The 16,590-nt window shown below is 46.9% G+C and overlaps 1 protein-coding gene and 2 pseudogenes across 1 annotated transcript; 2 read left to right on the top strand and 1 right to left on the bottom strand.

Moving 5' to 3' along the window:
* Positions 1-3,784: 3,784 nt before the first annotated feature.
* On the bottom strand, positions 3,785-3,900 carry LOC136657667 (5S ribosomal RNA; annotated as a pseudogene).
* A 1,725-nt stretch (positions 3,901-5,625) lies between these two features.
* SSTR3 (somatostatin receptor 3) lies at positions 5,626-6,804 on the top strand. The gene has a single exon (XM_066634196.1). It carries the CDS (start codon positions 5,626-5,628, stop codon positions 6,802-6,804), a length of 1,179 nt encoding a protein of 392 aa, XP_066490293.1.
* Positions 6,805-10,358: 3,554 nt separating this feature from the next.
* Positions 10,359-10,478, top strand: LOC136658220 (5S ribosomal RNA; annotated as a pseudogene).
* The last annotated feature ends 6,112 nt before the right edge of the window (positions 10,479-16,590 follow it).

Genomic DNA, 16,590 nt, shown 5'->3' with positions numbered 1-16,590 from the left:
TCTTTACGTCTGTCTGTTTGTGCCTCTCCGTACAAACTTCATGTAGTTTATCTCCCGGCAGGTCTGGGTTCAGGATTTGGGATTCTGGAAAAGACACCATTAGTGAATTGGCCCTCTTGACCCGTGAGGGGCAGAGAGTTGAACATATAAACTGCTATAGAGTCTTCTGCCCGGATGATTCAGGCAAACAAGCTTTCAGGCCTCTCCAGGATCCAGATAAATGACTGTCAATCTAAGTGAGAACCAAACAGATGCATCGTCCAAGATGTGGATCTCCAAGGCCTCCTCTGTCTCTCTGTGTTTCTCTAAACAGGTCAGGCTAATCTAGACTAACAAACAAGAAGGCAAGAGGGGCCAGAAGTAGCTGTGTAATGAAAACTAGGCAACAATCAGAAGCTTAAGTGCTGTCCATGCACCAAGAGGATGAGGAGCAACTGCTGAACCTTGAGAGGGTCTATTGACCCTTAAGATGGGGTCAGTGGCCTGAATGCAGAGACAGCACTCTCAAGCCACTATGCTGTTGGTGGCACAAGAGGTGAGACACCATAGCCTTCCTGAGGAGCTGCAGTATAAAAACACTGGTGGCCCACACTGAGCAGCTGAAGCAGGCCCAATCCACCAGCATGCACCTCAGCACTGACCTGCTGCTCCTGCCAGCACATGCCTTAACTACACCCGCCAGTGTGCGTCTACTGTCCTTGTCCTCCTCAGCTGCTGATTTTTCTGAAGTGACCAGTTGAGATTATTCTGGAAGCCCCGCTAGCTTACCCCCCACCTCCCCCAGCTTGGCACCTGAAGCATGGAATTCAGTTGACAACATGGCTAGGCCACCCGGAAACACACACAAACACACACACTGCTTGACGTTTTACACAAGCCAGGTCTTGTGACAAGCTGTTTTTCAAAAAAGTCACGTTCTGAATATCCAGGAGTGATCAGACTTCAGGCTTGTGAGATGTACGCTGTTTTTTGCTAAAAACCTGAGGCCTGCCAACCCGATCGCTGTTCAGAACATGTTCAGAACATGTGGAAGAACACTTAAGAAGTTAGGAAGAGGGTGCCTCTAAGCCCATGCTGATCCCAGGAATTAGTTTTCAGTACCACAACTGAGGGTACATGATATCATCACCTTGGTTAAGCTACAGACATCTGGGTATGGATAATACCTGGATTGGTAGCCACCTACGTAGACCACCTTAATTTCAATAACAAGTAAAAGGCAGGATATAAATGTACAGTAATAAATAAAAACATCATTTTGGATACACATCTTGTTCAAATGAGGGCAATAGCAACCCTACTTAAGACCCAAGAGGTAACAAAATACCATGTGATAACTTTATTTGGCATCGTATCTTCCTCTGATCTTCACAATAGATCTCATCAACCTTAAGATTGGAGGAATAACTCCATCTTAGCTCCAGATTTAAGTAGCTCTCAGCACACTGCCCTCTTCCATCTGAGTGAGTTCAAGAGTGTCTACCATCCCTATATAAAGGTTATGGGCCTCAAGGATCAGCAGTGGCGCCTTCTGAGGTTCCTGTGCCCTTGGCAGTTGCCCACTGATGCTGACCCCTGTCATGGGGGGGGGGGGTCTCACCTTGCTCTGGCACCTGTCATGTCTCCAAGATTAATTATTCTGATGGATCTAACTATTGGAAAAGAAAAACATATAATTAAGAAGCAGAAAAAAGCTAATTAGTTCTCCCTCCTCAAACAGAACAAGACAAATGAGTTCTGGATTTTGCTTAATCTAGTATCAAGAGACTCAAGTGATGGAACTTCATTGGAAGATTAGCTATTTCACTGTGTTAGACTTGTTTCTCCAAGTGACTTGGGAAATATAATCAGATGACATTGGGGAAAAATGAGCCCTTAATACAGGCTGAGGCTGACACAGGAGTACTTGAGAACCATACAGCAAATTCTGATAATAAGGGTGTTTGATTGCCCATGGCCTGAATAATGAAGAGTCCCTTGTACTAGAAAACTATTTCCTGTTTCTCAGCTTGAATTTATTTCCCATGATTCTGTTTCTACCCACCGTCTCCAAAAATAATTCCCTTCCTCGACCTGCAACATTTCCTACCTTGTACTATAATTAAACAATTCATAAGGAAGTTCTGCTTTGTGTTTCTTGCCGAATCAGAACATTGAAGGCATAAATACCATCAGAGATATGAGGATGGCACATGGTAGGGACAAAAAACTGAATTTGTTTTTAAATGAGCAGACAGAGAAGATCCTACCATTCTTGGCTGCTGACAGGATGGCCGAGGAATATTTTCTGTCACTGGGGCAGCCTGGAAATCTTAGGACTGCAGGACACAATAATGTGTTTTCATCTATACATGCTTTGTGTTCCAGTTCTGAAAGTTATCATGCCATCTGTTTTGCTTTTCCCTTTGCTGCATTGTTTCATTGGCTTTGTTTTACTTAAGCCGTTTGAGTTACGACTGCAAAACAGCAGGGCAATTAAAAAAACAACACTAAAATAAATTACTTTAATCCTGAGATACAGGTATGACTCTCAAGGGCTCATACGTATCTTCTCAGATAACATGGGCTTCATTTTCTTTGAAAATAAAACCTTTCATGGATGCTATAAGAGGTTTTAATCCTACCCGCCATGTCCCCTGAAGGGTAACTGTACCCTGTTGCCTGCTCAGAACACCCTTAGAGGACGATGTTTGCATCTGTGCATAGGAGGCTGGCTGCCTTATCAGCAGGAAACTGTTGGTTCCTCTAGCTCAGCATTCTCTATACTGAAAGGCAATAATTCTTGAGGATTTTCAGACAGGGGGTCTTTCCCAGCTGTACCTTGAGATAGCAGGGATTCAACCTGGGATCTTCTGCATGCAAAGCAAGGACTCTGCCATGGCCATTCCTTAAAGCAGCAGCCATATAAGTGGTATCAGCACTACTGCTGGAGGACATGCCTCTATATTTAAAGAAGACAGCACAGGGCAAGCCAGTGCTGTCATTACACCCGATAAGGGCTCGTCTGCCAATGAGGTGCATGAAGGTGGCCACATCAAGTGGCAGATTGGCAGGGGAGGTGGCCCCACCTGTGCTTGTACTCTTGTCACCTGCTTTTACCTGGTTCTAACTCACCACTCTACTGCTCCCTTGTTCTGGCCTCTGTTTTCACCCTCTGCCAAGGCAGAGTGGGCGGGAGTGAGGAGAAAGAGGAAGCCACTCCAATACTATGGATCCACTGCAGATATAATATTTAAGGGAAGGGAAAACTGTTAAAGGTAGATAGGGGGACACATGAGAGGGCCAGGTAGGAGGGAAAGGTGGGGGACAGGAATGTCAGGTCAGGTCCAAACAGGACGCACAGTACATTCCTGAAAGATGAAGTGGGAGGAATAAGCCAAGGTGTATTTTTTGTGACCAGAAGGGGGGAGGGGGAGAGTCACTGGTGGCAGGATCCATGTGCCTGCAGGGAATTTATGGGAGAAAAAGCTGTGGGGTGGAGGAAGGAAATCAGAGGTGCTACTTGGTGTGCCCAGGGGGAAGAGTCAGCGATGGGAAAGATGCAGGGGAACGGGTCAGGGTGTCGCCTGCATGGGAGGGAGCATCTTGCCACACTGCCACAAATGATGAGGGGTCTAGGGCTGGGCTTGCTCCCACTGTGATGCCCTGCAGACACCAAACTGGTGCAACACTACGTCAGGCTTTTGCATTTTCAGAGTTAGCTCTGAATGCGAAGGGACTCTTTCCACACATAAGCCTGGTTGCAACTGGTTGGCAACCTTCAGTCTGGAAAGACTATGGTATAAGCCTACAGCACCCAGTATTCCCTGGCAGTCTCCCATCCAAGTACTAACCAGGCCTGACCCTGCTTAGCTTCCAAGATCAGACAAGATTGAGCACATGCAGGGTATGACCATCAGCAAGTGGGCATTGTAGATGAACAAGACTTGCCTTCTCTTGTGCTTAGAACAGAACGGGGCGAGGGCTGCATCCTGGCAGAATGGTTTTCTAGTCAAAACAAAACCAAGCTAAGCAAGGTGGTGAAGAAAAGGGTGGGGTGCAACAGGAAAGCAGTGGGCAAGGAGGCAGCAGCAGGTGAAAACCTGTTGATGAAGCCTGAAATTAGGTGCATATTTGCCTTGGGAAAAGCCCCACTGAACTCAGTGGGAGATACCTCCCAAAACAGACTGGGATGTACCTATCTCATTCAAAGGCAGACATCGGAAAAACTGGTTGTCCTTCCCCCTTTCCTGCTAATCAACTCCCTCAAAGAGAGAATGTTCTTTTTCACTGAGGAAGGCACATGTTTCTCAGAGCAGGCAACATGGCCATGGCTCTCCTATGACAGAAATATGTCACCGCATTCTGAACCGCACACAGGAGTTTTTAAAAGGAGGCCAGGAGAAAAGGGGACTGCAGTTCCTTTGTACATAAAGGTGTGTCTTCTCGGCAAAATGGCAGTACGAGAAAGACTGCCGCTGAGCTTACACCCCTTGTTCTGCAACATGGTGAGCATAATGATTAAATCAGCCCTGAGCTAAAGTGGCATAGTAACTAGCTAAAAGCTATAGGCTAAGTGGCTTAGCAACAGGTCTGTCTGGTGAGAATAATAAGGACAAATGCATGTTCGGCTGAATGGCCTTGGTCAGCATAAAGGCAGCCCCCGTGCTTTCCTCCAGAAATGTGTTCCTGGACCTGGTTTGCATTTACAGAACAAAGTTTGATACTGAACTATGTTGTAAAATCAGTTGTGTGTTTTTTTTAATTCCTCGTTATTAATGGATGTTGCCCTAGCATCAAGTATATTTGCAGTATAGGGGCCAGTGATTGGATTTTATTGTCATCAGCTGATCAGATTTCAGGGGACTGGACACATTCATGGATGAGAGATCCATCAATGGCTACCAGTCATGGAGGCTCTGCTCTCTCAAGCTTTGGCAGCAGCATGCCTTTGAAAGCCAGCTGCAAGGGAGTAATTGTGGGAGAGATGTTTGTCTTTCTTTCCTGCTTGCAGGCTTCCCAGAGCTATGTGGACAGCCACTATGGGAAACAGGATGTTTGACTAGTGGGTCTTTGGCCTGATGCAGCAGGGGTTTTCCTAAACTCTTTTATTCCTATTGTATTTACCAGTACAATGGCCCAGTCTAATGACTCACAACCACCTTCTCCTTTGAGATGTGACAAAGGCAGAGATGGACCCAGCAACCTTGCTTAATTGCTTGTTACTTCTTCCATTTCCTTTTCTCCTTCCCTCTTCTCTAGAGTATTCTCTATTGCTTCCGTTTCTTGGTCATGCCAAGACTGGAGTATAGAAGCTAGCAGCTGGAAACTTTGAGGCTAAATTGCCACCTGGTTGTCAACCTTAGAAGCAAGGGAGGGATGCAGATTAGCTGGGGCTGTGGCAACGCGGTTTGGCAGCAGGCTGTAGCCCTCCACCTTCTTACATACCACCTCTGTCAAAACAGGTCTTTGACAAAACTAGTTGGTGGCCAAAATCTGGAGACCTCAATCCTATCTCTACTTCTCATTCTTTCTCTAGTTGTATTGTTCTCTTATTCCCCTGTGAATTATAAGGTACAAATGGCTCTCTTTTTTCTGTTCTTCCTAGATACAGATTCAGTACGACAATCACTCAGCTCTTCTGCCATGGACAATTTCAACTTCACCACACTAGCCTCATGGGAAGAGAATTCAACAGCCAGTTTTTCTGGCAGCCTCAGCCTGGGTGTCACTGATGTCCTCATCTCCCTGGTTTACCTTATAGTCTGTGTGGTGGGGCTAGCTGGGAACTCCTTGGTCATTTATGTAGTTTTGTGCCATTCGGTGAGCGAATCTGTGACCAACGTCTACATCTTCAACTTGGCGTTAGCGGATGAACTCTTCATGCTTGGCCTACCTTTCTTGGCTGCACAAAATGCTTTGTCCTACTGGCCCTTTGGTTCATTCATGTGCCGACTTGTGATGGGCGTGGATGCCATCAACCAGTTCACTAGTATTTTTTGCCTGACCGTGATGAGTGTGGACCGCTACCTGGCAGTGGTGCACCCAGCAAAATCTTCAAAATGGAGGACGGCCCGGCTAGCCAAGTTGGTTAGTGCTGCAGTGTGGGTGCTCTCTTCAGTGGTGGTGCTGCCAGTGGTGGTGTTCTCAGATGTCCCTCTAGGCATGACCACATGCCACATCCAGTGGCCTGAGCCAGCTTCTGTGTGGAGAGCTGGCTTCATCATCTACACAGCTGCCCTTGGTTTCTTTGGGCCATTGCTGGTCATCTGCCTGTGTTACCTCCTTATTGTTGTCAAGGTTCGGTCATCAGGCAGAAAGGTACGAGCATTGACAGCCAAGCGCAAGCGCTCTGAAAAGAGAGTCACACGCATGGTGGTTGCTGTGGTGGCAGTCTTTGTGCTCTGCTGGTTGCCATTCTATGTACTCAACATCATCAATGTCATCTGGCCTGCGGAACAGACCTTTTTTGGCATCTATTTCCTGGTGGTGGTTCTGCCCTACGCCAACAGCTGCGCCAATCCCATCATTTATGGCTTCCTCTCCTACCGCTTCAAGCAGGGCTTCCGCAGGGCCATCATGAGACCCTCCCGCCGAGTACAGAGCCAAGAAGCAGCAGGAGCCGCCACTACACCAGACAAGATGGAAGAAGAGGAAGAAATGGATGCAGAAGCAACGGAGGTCAGCAAGATTGCCCAGAATGGCAATGGCAGGCAGGAGTGTGGCCCACTCAGTGGGGCAGGAGGAGGCAGTGAACACAAGCAACTCCCCGAGGAGTCTGTCAGCTGTGAAAAACCCAGCCTTATGCACACCAGATACTTATAGACTAGAAAGGGGCTTCTCTGTACCCTCTCTGGCTGTGACTCGTGGCGTAACAAAGGGATTGCTCACGATTTAAAGTTTCCCTAAAATGAAAAGGAGCCTGAAAAGAATGCCGCTAGATAATCCCTATAGAAAGTCCTAATAATCTGTTTCCATTGGCAACACCACAGCAGTGGCTAACAGGTAGAGCAAGGGATTCTGGGATTGGGCTTGCAAGAAGGACCCCCTGCTCAGCTAACGTGATGAAATACGATCCAAAATTTGAATTATTTTAAGTAGAATTAAATATACGCTGCAATATTTCAAGGATAAAAACAGGGGCTTTCTTTATTTGTTCCAACACCTCTGTTCTCACAGCAAGGGTCATGACAGATCACCCCCATCCAGGTACTATGACATGTTACCGAAGACTCTCCCAACCATTTCATTTATCCTGCGATAGCTTGCATTGCACAGGCTTCTGGGGCAGGGTTTGTTAGTACCCTAACCGGAGCAGATTACTTATTTTCAAAACCTTAATGGAATTCTAAGCTCACCAGAGCTCTGATTGTCCTTTTTATAGCACAGCTGTGACTCAAAACTGCATTCAGCAACATTTACTTTATGGCTAAGCATTATTGGGTGGCGGGGGGGGGGGGGGAGAAGGCAAGCTCGTGGCATATGCTCCAAAAGGCATCCCCAAATATCTCCCAAAAGATACTGACAAAATAGGGGCGGTGAGTTCCCAAGGACCAGAAAATAAACAAGTGCCACTGAAGTGTATGGACATACACTGAAGAAAAGCCCTGCTGGATTAATGCTACAGACCCATGTAGTTCAGCTCTTGTTCCCCACAGTGGCCCAGCAGCTGGCAGATGTCTCTCCTCCCTTTACTCCGCTCTAGCTGGTATTCAGGTATCCAGCTGGTATAGTAATGAATGGGGGCCAGAGAAATTACTTCCGGGGGCCATATCCAGCCCGTGGGCCTTATGCTTGACATCCCTACTCTAGAGAGCAATGCCAGTGCTGCGATCACCCTCCCTGAGGCTTCATTTCCAGTTTCTGCATAGGAAATGCGTTAAGGACAGGTTTATTTTAATAAAGCGTTTCTTTAAATGCTGGTACCCATGGTTGTAAATGTGCCCCTGTGGTAAGTGGTGAGGAAGCCAGGACAACTGTGCTTTTATGTAGCATTGTTTCCCCACCCGCGCCCCCCACGCAGCTTCTCTGAGGAGAACCACTTCCTCAGGAAGGAACTACAACAAGTATGTTTTCCTTCAGAGGTGTCAGTCCTCGCTTGCCGTCGGTGCCTCTGCACTGCAGGAGTGCATCCAAGAAGAATTACTTTGAATTCTCCGAAATGCATTCACGTGTTTAATGTGAGGAGATTTGTGCGGTGCTTTCTGGGTCTGATGCTTATGTGAGTGGGGAGGCTAGGAACCAACACAAACCTTTTGGATACAACTTTTAGGTTCAGCAATGAATTCTTAAGAGTCACACACCCTGTCTTGTCTCTCACGTTTACAGACCTGAGGTGGGGGAAATGACACCCTAAGGGGTACAGAAATTTTGCTACCTCCCCACCTTCTCCTCCTCCACTTCCCTTTAGAACAAGATGACGGGCAATAAGAGTGGTCCTCTTCCCACTCAGGCAACAGGATCCCCCCCCAGAACTACCTCTTTACCTGGCTCAGCAGCCTTGGAAGCAGGCCCCACCAACACACCTGGCTTAGGGCCCAATCCTATCCAACTTTCCAATGTGGATGCATCTGCAATGCAGCCCCATAATAAGGGAACAAACATTCCCTTACTTTGAGGAGGTGTCCATGACTTCCCCACCACCACAGGATACAGCACACATCCCATTGGCACGGCTGCACCAGTGCTAGAAAGTTGGTTAAGATTTGGCCCTTAATCATTTCCTCCTCTCCACCACGCTGCTTCATGTTTGGAAACAAACCAGCAAAGCTGGAACCAAGAAACTGGGAGCTGGAGCAGTGCCTCTCTTGGCTTCTTTGCCCAGCGCCACTCAGTCGCTCTATTTCAAACACAGAGCAGAGAGGAAAAGGTAAATGGGGGCTAGGCAAGGTGGCCACAGAGGGAACTGATGGCAGCAGGGTTGCTTGCTCCCATCTGCTACCAGAGGCAGCCCACATTGCCTGGCCTGGCCTGGCCTCATGGCTGGATTGACCCTGCACGCTTGTGCAAATCTGCCCAATAATTGCGGGACAAAAGACCACCAAAAAAAAAAAAAAAAGAGCCCTGGGCGGATATAAAAATAGTGAGACTGCTGCAGGTTGTCACCACCTTCCTTGTCTTGTAATGAACTGTGGAGAGGTTTATTCAATATTTTGAAGATGTGTGGGTGAGTAGGTATATTGGGGTGTTGCTGGTAAGGACACTGATAGAACACTGGGATTGGCAGACTTGGGGGTGTATACTTATACATAAGAGATGCTATAGTGAGATCCTTGCGTGGATTTACTCAATGGCTGTCGGGGCACGCGACCTGTATAGTGGCACACCTATACTATAGATTTAAACATGCTTCATAGCCATTCCTTCTGTCTTCAGAATCTGAGGAACTATAGGATTCCTCAGATCTGAGGATTCTGATCAGACTCTGAGTAACTGCAAAGAGGTGGGGCTAGGGTTAGGGAAACTTAGAGGACTCTCAGAGCCCTCTCCAAATGACCTTTTCTGGGTTGGATTCTCTATCAGAGGATAAGGCTGCAATCCTAACCAACTCTCCAGCACTGACATAAGGGCAATGCAACTCCGAGGTAAGGGAACAAACATTGCCTTAGCTTGAGGAAGGCTTCATGACTGTCCCCCAACTGCAGGATGCGGCACAGGCCCACAGGCATAGCTATGCCAGTGCTGGAAAGTTGGTTAGGATTGTGCCCTGATACAAAACCTGTATCAATTTGTACCGTAGATATGCTGCAACCTTTTTTTCTGGCAGGGCTCCTGTGCCTTTATCAAGTATAGGATAGGCAAAATTGATCAAAACATAACAAGAGCCTGACTGGAACAGACCAGCAATTCAGCTAGTCCAGCGTTTCATAGAGTGGCCAACAAGACATGCCTCTAGGAAGCCCAAAAGTCCAGCCACGAAGGCGTTCGCCTTCTGTCAGAGTTGCTCCCCCAACAATGGAGGCACTCAGTGGTCTGCAGCCTGGATAATTCCACAGGGTCATTGTGACGGTTGCCACTGTTAGGCTTGTCCTCCCTGAACTGATATCATCTCCTTTGTGTGCCACCTAGACCAGTGACTATCACCATATTTTGGGACAGCAAAGTCCATGCGGAAATTATGCATGGTACTTTCTTTCATCCCTCCTGAACATCCTGGCAATCAGTTTATTCAGCCAACCCAGGTGCTATTGTTATGGAGGATCATGCACAGTTGCGTACGTCTCTACCATGTCACATCCCTTAGACTTTTTTTCCTAAACTAAAAGCGCCATAGATTCAGATTACACACACATTTTGTTCGCAGTTCAACTACCTTTTCAAATTGCTGGAGCCACTTTGCCCCCAAGCTCTGAATTAAATATTGCTTTATTTATGCAACATTTGACAGCAACTGTTACCCTGCACATGCCTGATCTTGTCTGATCTTGGAAGCTAAGCAGGGTCAGGCCTGGTTAGTACTTGGATGGGAGACCACCTGGGAATATCAGGTGCTGTAGGCTTATACCATAGTCTTTCGAGACTGAAGGTTGCCAACCATTTGGAGGCAACCCTTCCCATCTCCAGGCCAAGAAAAGCTCCACTGGTTGACTTTCTTTCTGTCACGCAGTGATTAAAGGCAGCCACTTCAGGCATGAAACATATTTCTGAGGGTACAAGCATGTTGGCATCTGGGAGACGATGAGGCAGCGGGTGAGGGAGTGTGGGTGGAAGGACATGCGGAGACCCATATGTTTCTTTCAGCCTCACCCCACTTCTGCAACTGCTTCTGCGCCTTTCCTTCACCCCCACACCTTGAACTTTTCTATACATGCTGTTGCTAAGATACAGGCTGACTTCAACCTGGAGTCCTGTGTGTGATTCTGGACACCATCCTCCAGAGGGGGCTTTAGAAAATAGAAAGGAGGGAGGGAAAGATGGTTGATGCAGTGGACCAGGAGGCAGCAGGTCTAATGCTATGAGAAAATAAGCAAAGAAATACGCAAGGCGGTTAACAGATATCAATAAACATTCAAGAACACTTCGGCGGCTGCTTTTCCCAACACTGTTTTTTTCTCATGTTAGAAAAATCATAAATACCTCCTGTATAACAGTGAGAAATTCTCATAGAGTCTACTCCATTTCTCATCTCTAAGATGCCACAAGCAAAGCCATTTGAGTTACCCTTTAACATCCTGGACTCCAATACACTACACAAGGTAAGAAAATGGTAGCTTTCTGCCTATGGGTGGAAGGAGGATTCTAGATCCGTCGTTCCCAAACTGGTGGGTTGTGATCCACCAGCCAGGGAAAGCCCTGTGCCTGCCCCCTTAAGGGGCAGGGAGGAGAGAAGGCAGCCCAGCAGTCGCCAGGATCGTGCTGCTGCCAGGGACAGAAGGGGGTGTTTCCAACTTACCAGGGATAATGAGAATGTGGGGAGCCACAACATACCAGGGAATACTGAGAATGTGGGGACCCCACAGACACCTCTGCAGGACTCCACAAGCCACAGAATGCTTTTAAAAAGTAATTGCGACCTTTTCCAGATTTGCTATCACAAACCAGAAGTGGGTCGCGCTAGCTTTTGTAAGCATTCTGCAACTTGGGGGTCCCTGCGGAGGCATCTGCAAGCTCCCCAAACGCCCCAGGAGTCCAGTGCTACCCCTGATAAGTTGAAAACACCCCCTTCTGTCCTTGGCAGCAGTGTGATTCTGGCAAATGCATCACTGCCTTTGCCTACGCTCCTACAACCATTTATGTGGTTCCCAACTCCCTTGTAGAAGTTTGAGAACCACTGCTCTAGATCAGGGGTGTCAAACATAAGACCCGGGGGCCGGATGCGGCCCCTGGAAGCTTTTTATCTGGCCCTCAGGCTCTCAACTGCTGAGCAGTACTGCGGTGTCACTGCTGAAAGGGCAGCCCACATGAAAATCAGGCTGTCCCATATCTTGGAATATGATAAAGATTTGTGTATTTTCTCTTCTGTCATTTGCAGCTAATGAGTTGCTAAGTGAGAAAAAGTGCTTATTTTTGGTTATGGCCTGTTTAATGACATCACTTCCAGCCCTCAGGGAGCATCGTGAATGCTATTTGGCCCTCTGTATGAAATGAGTTTAACACCCCTGGATGGTTCTAGTGACTGGTCCTATGACGAGGGCCAGCCCAAGACCTCCTGACACCTGGCAGCATCCAAATGCTTCCCCTCCTTACCCAATGATGTGCCAGCCTCAGTTCCTCCCACTCGCCAGTGTTCTCACTCAGTACTCTCCACCCCCACACACTTCCTCTTCCTCTCTATCCTCCTCTTCCTTTTTCAATACAGGTAGTCCAAGGAGGAAGAGGCACAGTGGAGGCAGAGATAGGTGCCTCCCCCCACTTCAGTTGGCCTCATGAACAGGCCGGCCCTGCCTGCAACCATCATTGGCTTAGCTGCTTAGATGTCACTGAAGAACTGGGTGGCCTAAATGAGGTTGCCAATTGCTACAGGGAAGGAGTGAGGTCTGTGAACACAGTAAACGAACTTACTGGGGAGTCTCACTAACAACTCTGATGGACTTCTAAGTGAATGCATACAGTGTCAGTATGTACCATATAAATAAGGGAAAGGCAGCATGTAAATAAATACATACATGTGGACTCTTAAATACCACTTGGCTGGTGCAATTTAGGTCTGTGGTTTCAGTGGCTTTGGAGTTTTGTAGTGAACAGTCATTGGTGGTTCTGCTACGTACGTGTGCAGTGATCATTTTTCCTTCTCACTTGAACAGCTTTCTCACTGAAAACAGGGTAAGAATCTAGGGCACAGAAAACGCAGGCGATAGGTCTGAAATATCAGCGGATGACAGCAGGTCAAACACCAGCTTCCTCGCCCAAGCCTTGCATGAAGACACATTGGGCTGGGCCTTATGTCCCATTTCTTTAATTTATAAACCTGGATTCACCTGAGCACTTTATAGTGAGCAAGCCTGCATACTTAGGGCTTGTTTAAAACCAAACCGCAGCTTAGAGACAACAGCTTAGAAATCACTTCACATACCTAAATTTACGTTCAGAATCAAGTTCTCAACTTTTATTCCTAAATGTCCTTGAGGTACTTTTTTTCAAGATGTCAGATCAAACTGAGGAAGCTATAATTCCAAGGCAAGTTGCAGCAGCAGGAGGAGTGAATCTAGATCACGTCAGGGGAGGCAGATGGTTAACTTTCCTTTACATCATGGAACCAATTCAATGGGAGGTGGGTGGGTTGATCTGGCTGCTATTTAGCAAAGTAAGCAAAAGTCTGCTGGCCCACACCATGTTCTTAGTCTGGTTTGGCTCTAACTCCAAAAATAACAGGTGGAAAACATCTTCAGTGACTGCTGCAGCTCTCTTTCTCCACATGAGTGCACATTAACAGAAACATTAACCACTGAAAAATCACAAAGATGTACAGGTTAGACTCTTTATGCATGTTTTAACTAACACTCAGTGGTAGCCAGGCTTTTTGGCAAGTGTACCACATGTTGAATAAGAAGTGTTAGGCAGTGCCACTCTGATACAACACCCAGTGCTTTAGTGAAATTTGATCTGTAGGCAACTGGACTGGGGAGCAGTCAGAGGTCCAGTGAAAGGAGGGGCAAGCCAGAAGTACAGCTCAGACTGTGCTACAGCCAGGTCTGGAAGCTTCCAGATGCAGTCTAAAAGTATCACAAACCCTCAATGCCTGGGTCTTACCTATTCAACTATGGGCCAAGCTTCATGTTATTTTGAGCAGATCCTATGCAGCGACGTGCTTGTTTTTTTCCCTTGCTTGTTAAACAGCACATGGGAGGAGGCAATCTGTGTAAGAATATAAGAACAGCTCCACTGGATCAGGTCAAAGGCCCATCTAGTCAGGCTTCCTATATCTCACAGTGGCCCACCAGATGCCTCTGGGAGCACATGAGACAACTGCACCCTGTTGCAACTCTCTTGCATCTGGCATTCTGAGATAGCCTACTTCTAAAACCAGGAGGTAGCACATACCTATCACGGCTTGTGAACTGTAATGGACTTTTCCTCTGGAAAGCTGTCTGATTCCCTTTAAAAGGCATCTAGGCCAGATGCTATCACCACATCCAGTGGCAAGGAGTTCCACAGACTAATTACATGCTTTGTATCCTCTCATCTCCCTACAGCTGCTGTTTGATAAAGGAGGAAAGCTCCCTTTGGTGTTGCTTTGCTCCCACTAGCTCTAGTGTTTCCTATAGGACTGTCAGGTGTTTTTTTTTTTAATATTCCAAGCAAGAATAATAATGTGATTCAAAGTCACTGTTCCTCAAGAGAGAGGTGCATCTGACTTAAGTCTTGCATAGTCTCCTTTTGTGATTTGTTAGTACAATCTCTTGTGATCTACTGAAGTGTATTAGAAGTATGCACTTTGGCTCTGAACATTTATCTCAGGTCACCTTTTAATCATTCATCAGCCTGAAGATGCTCTCTTTTATTTAGGAATATAAGGGCTGAATGATCCTGGCAAATGCATGTTCCAAAACCTGCATTGGTTGCTGGCCTAGTGAGAATCTTAGAGCAGGAGAGCATATAGGGGAGTTCTGATAGGCAGGTGGAAGGGGTGCTCCACTCTTCTTGCGGCCTCTGATACCAATCTGCAAATTCTTCTCCCCAAACCTGGGCAAACTTCAACTTTCAGAACTCAGCTGGGGGAAAGAATTAATTTAAACCATCTGGGACATGGACACCCAAGATCTGGAGGAGATGGCAGGTAGGGAAAGGTTTAGTCCTTCTACTGCTCCCTATTTATCCTCTGTTATGTACCTGCTTCTATATTATATTATGAGAGGCACACAGAGTTTCCACCATTCTTTCTTTTGTAATGCCTTGCTTGATGCCTTGCTTGAACTAAGAAGTGCCTTGCTAGATTACAAGTGCCCCAAGTGCCCCAAGGCTGTCATTCTTTGCAAAATTCCAGCCAGCAACCAACCAGCAGCTATTGAGTGATCCACTGGAAGCTGGCTACGAGTACATCAGTGGACCAGGATCTACCATCTACCCTGCTTGGCATAAGATATTACATGAGACTTTTTTTTAAACATCCCCTATTTTTTATTATTATTATTATTTTACTTTCCAGCTGATGCTGTTAGGAGGAGGCTGGAAAGAGAAGCAATCTTGGGCTGGATCACATGACAAAACAGCGGATGGGAGAATGGAGGTAATTGCCACAGTGCCTGTCAGCAAACCCACAGAAAGGCACATGCTTCAGAAACTCTCACTCTGGTCTTATTTTGAACAGGAAATAGGCAAGCTGTCAGGCACATTAATTTTTATCAGACACATATGGGCACAAAATGCCATGGACCAAATCTGTCTTTAGCACTAGACTGGGGGTGTCCAAAACAGAAGGCCCTTAGGAACAGGCTAGCACTGAAAACAGCTAATGGACCTTCTCCCCAGGCTGCAATGAAGTCACCCCTCCTCCCAATTTGCTCAGTCTGCACTATTCAGACTGAGTCCAGATGGCAGCAATTTACATATGCTGTTAAACCAACACTCACCAAAACAGGAGTGAATGAACAAGAGACAAAGGATTCCGAAACCAACCCTGGATCTCGGCACCGCCTAAGCAGGGGAAGGGTTTGCTCCCATTCCTCCCTCACAGCCAAATTCTCTTTCATGTCATCTTCAGCAAAGTCTGTATTTCTCCTTGTCGAGCCAATAAAGCATCTTGAGTTTCCATCAATGGTTGATTTGGGAATGCGTTTCTGTATTGGTCTAGTTGTCAACTCTGTATTAATAAGAAATTATTTTGCTCCACACTGTATGTCTGCCCACTCACCTCCTGAGCCCCCCACTCCTCAAGCTGCTTCAGACAGCTAGCTGATCCTCAGGGATTGGGGCAGTGGCAGCCAGCCTCACCCTCCAACACCTCTGGAGGATGAAAAAGAAAAGTTGCCTGTGTTAGCACTGCTTTGCTCTCCTCACCCACACCAGTCTGCTTAGGAAAGCAGCCCCATGGGGCCTAGGTGGTGTGATCCAAAGACCTACCCTAGTCCTTACTTTCAGCTCTGCAATCCCTGTTCACTGGGGTCAGAGGAGTCCAATGGGGGCAAAGAGAGCCAGGAGGCAGGGGCTGGCAGAATTTGTGCCCTGCCTCAAGTGACACTTGGGCTCAGGCCGGGCGTGACTCATCACCACATCTTGTGGCAATGAACTTCACAGACTAATTATGAGAAGAAGTACCTCCTTTGTTTGTCCTAAACTTCCTGCCAACCAGTTTCACTGGATGACTCCTGGTTCCAGCATTGTGATGGAGAAAAATTTCTCTCTATCCACTCTCCCTACACCGTATCATTTTATAAGTCTTAATTATGTCCCCCTTTAATCACCTTTTTTTCCAAGCATCAACCCCCCCAAACCCTGTAGGCTTTCCTCATGAGGAAACTGCTCTCACCCTCTGATCATTTTGTTGCCCTCTTTTGCACCCTATTCCAGCTTTACAGTGTCCTTCTTGAGATGTGTTAACCTGAACTGTATGCAATATTCTGAATGTGGCCACGCTACAGATTTTTATTATTATCACATTAGCAGTCTTATTCTCAATCCCTCCCTAGGATGGAATCTGCCTTCTTTACAGCTGCCACACATTGAGTCAATGTT

The sequence above is a fragment of the Tiliqua scincoides genome, chromosome 7 (genome assembly GCF_035046505.1).
Source record: "Tiliqua scincoides isolate rTilSci1 chromosome 7, rTilSci1.hap2, whole genome shotgun sequence".
Taxonomy (NCBI): Eukaryota; Metazoa; Chordata; class Lepidosauria; order Squamata; family Scincidae; genus Tiliqua; species Tiliqua scincoides.
This window is presented reverse-complemented; position numbering and strand designations above follow the sequence as displayed.

Coding starts and splice junctions, on each gene's coding strand:
- SSTR3 (XM_066634196.1), top strand. CDS start 5,626: ATGGACAATTTCAACTTCACCACACTAGCCTCATGGGAAGAGAATTCA.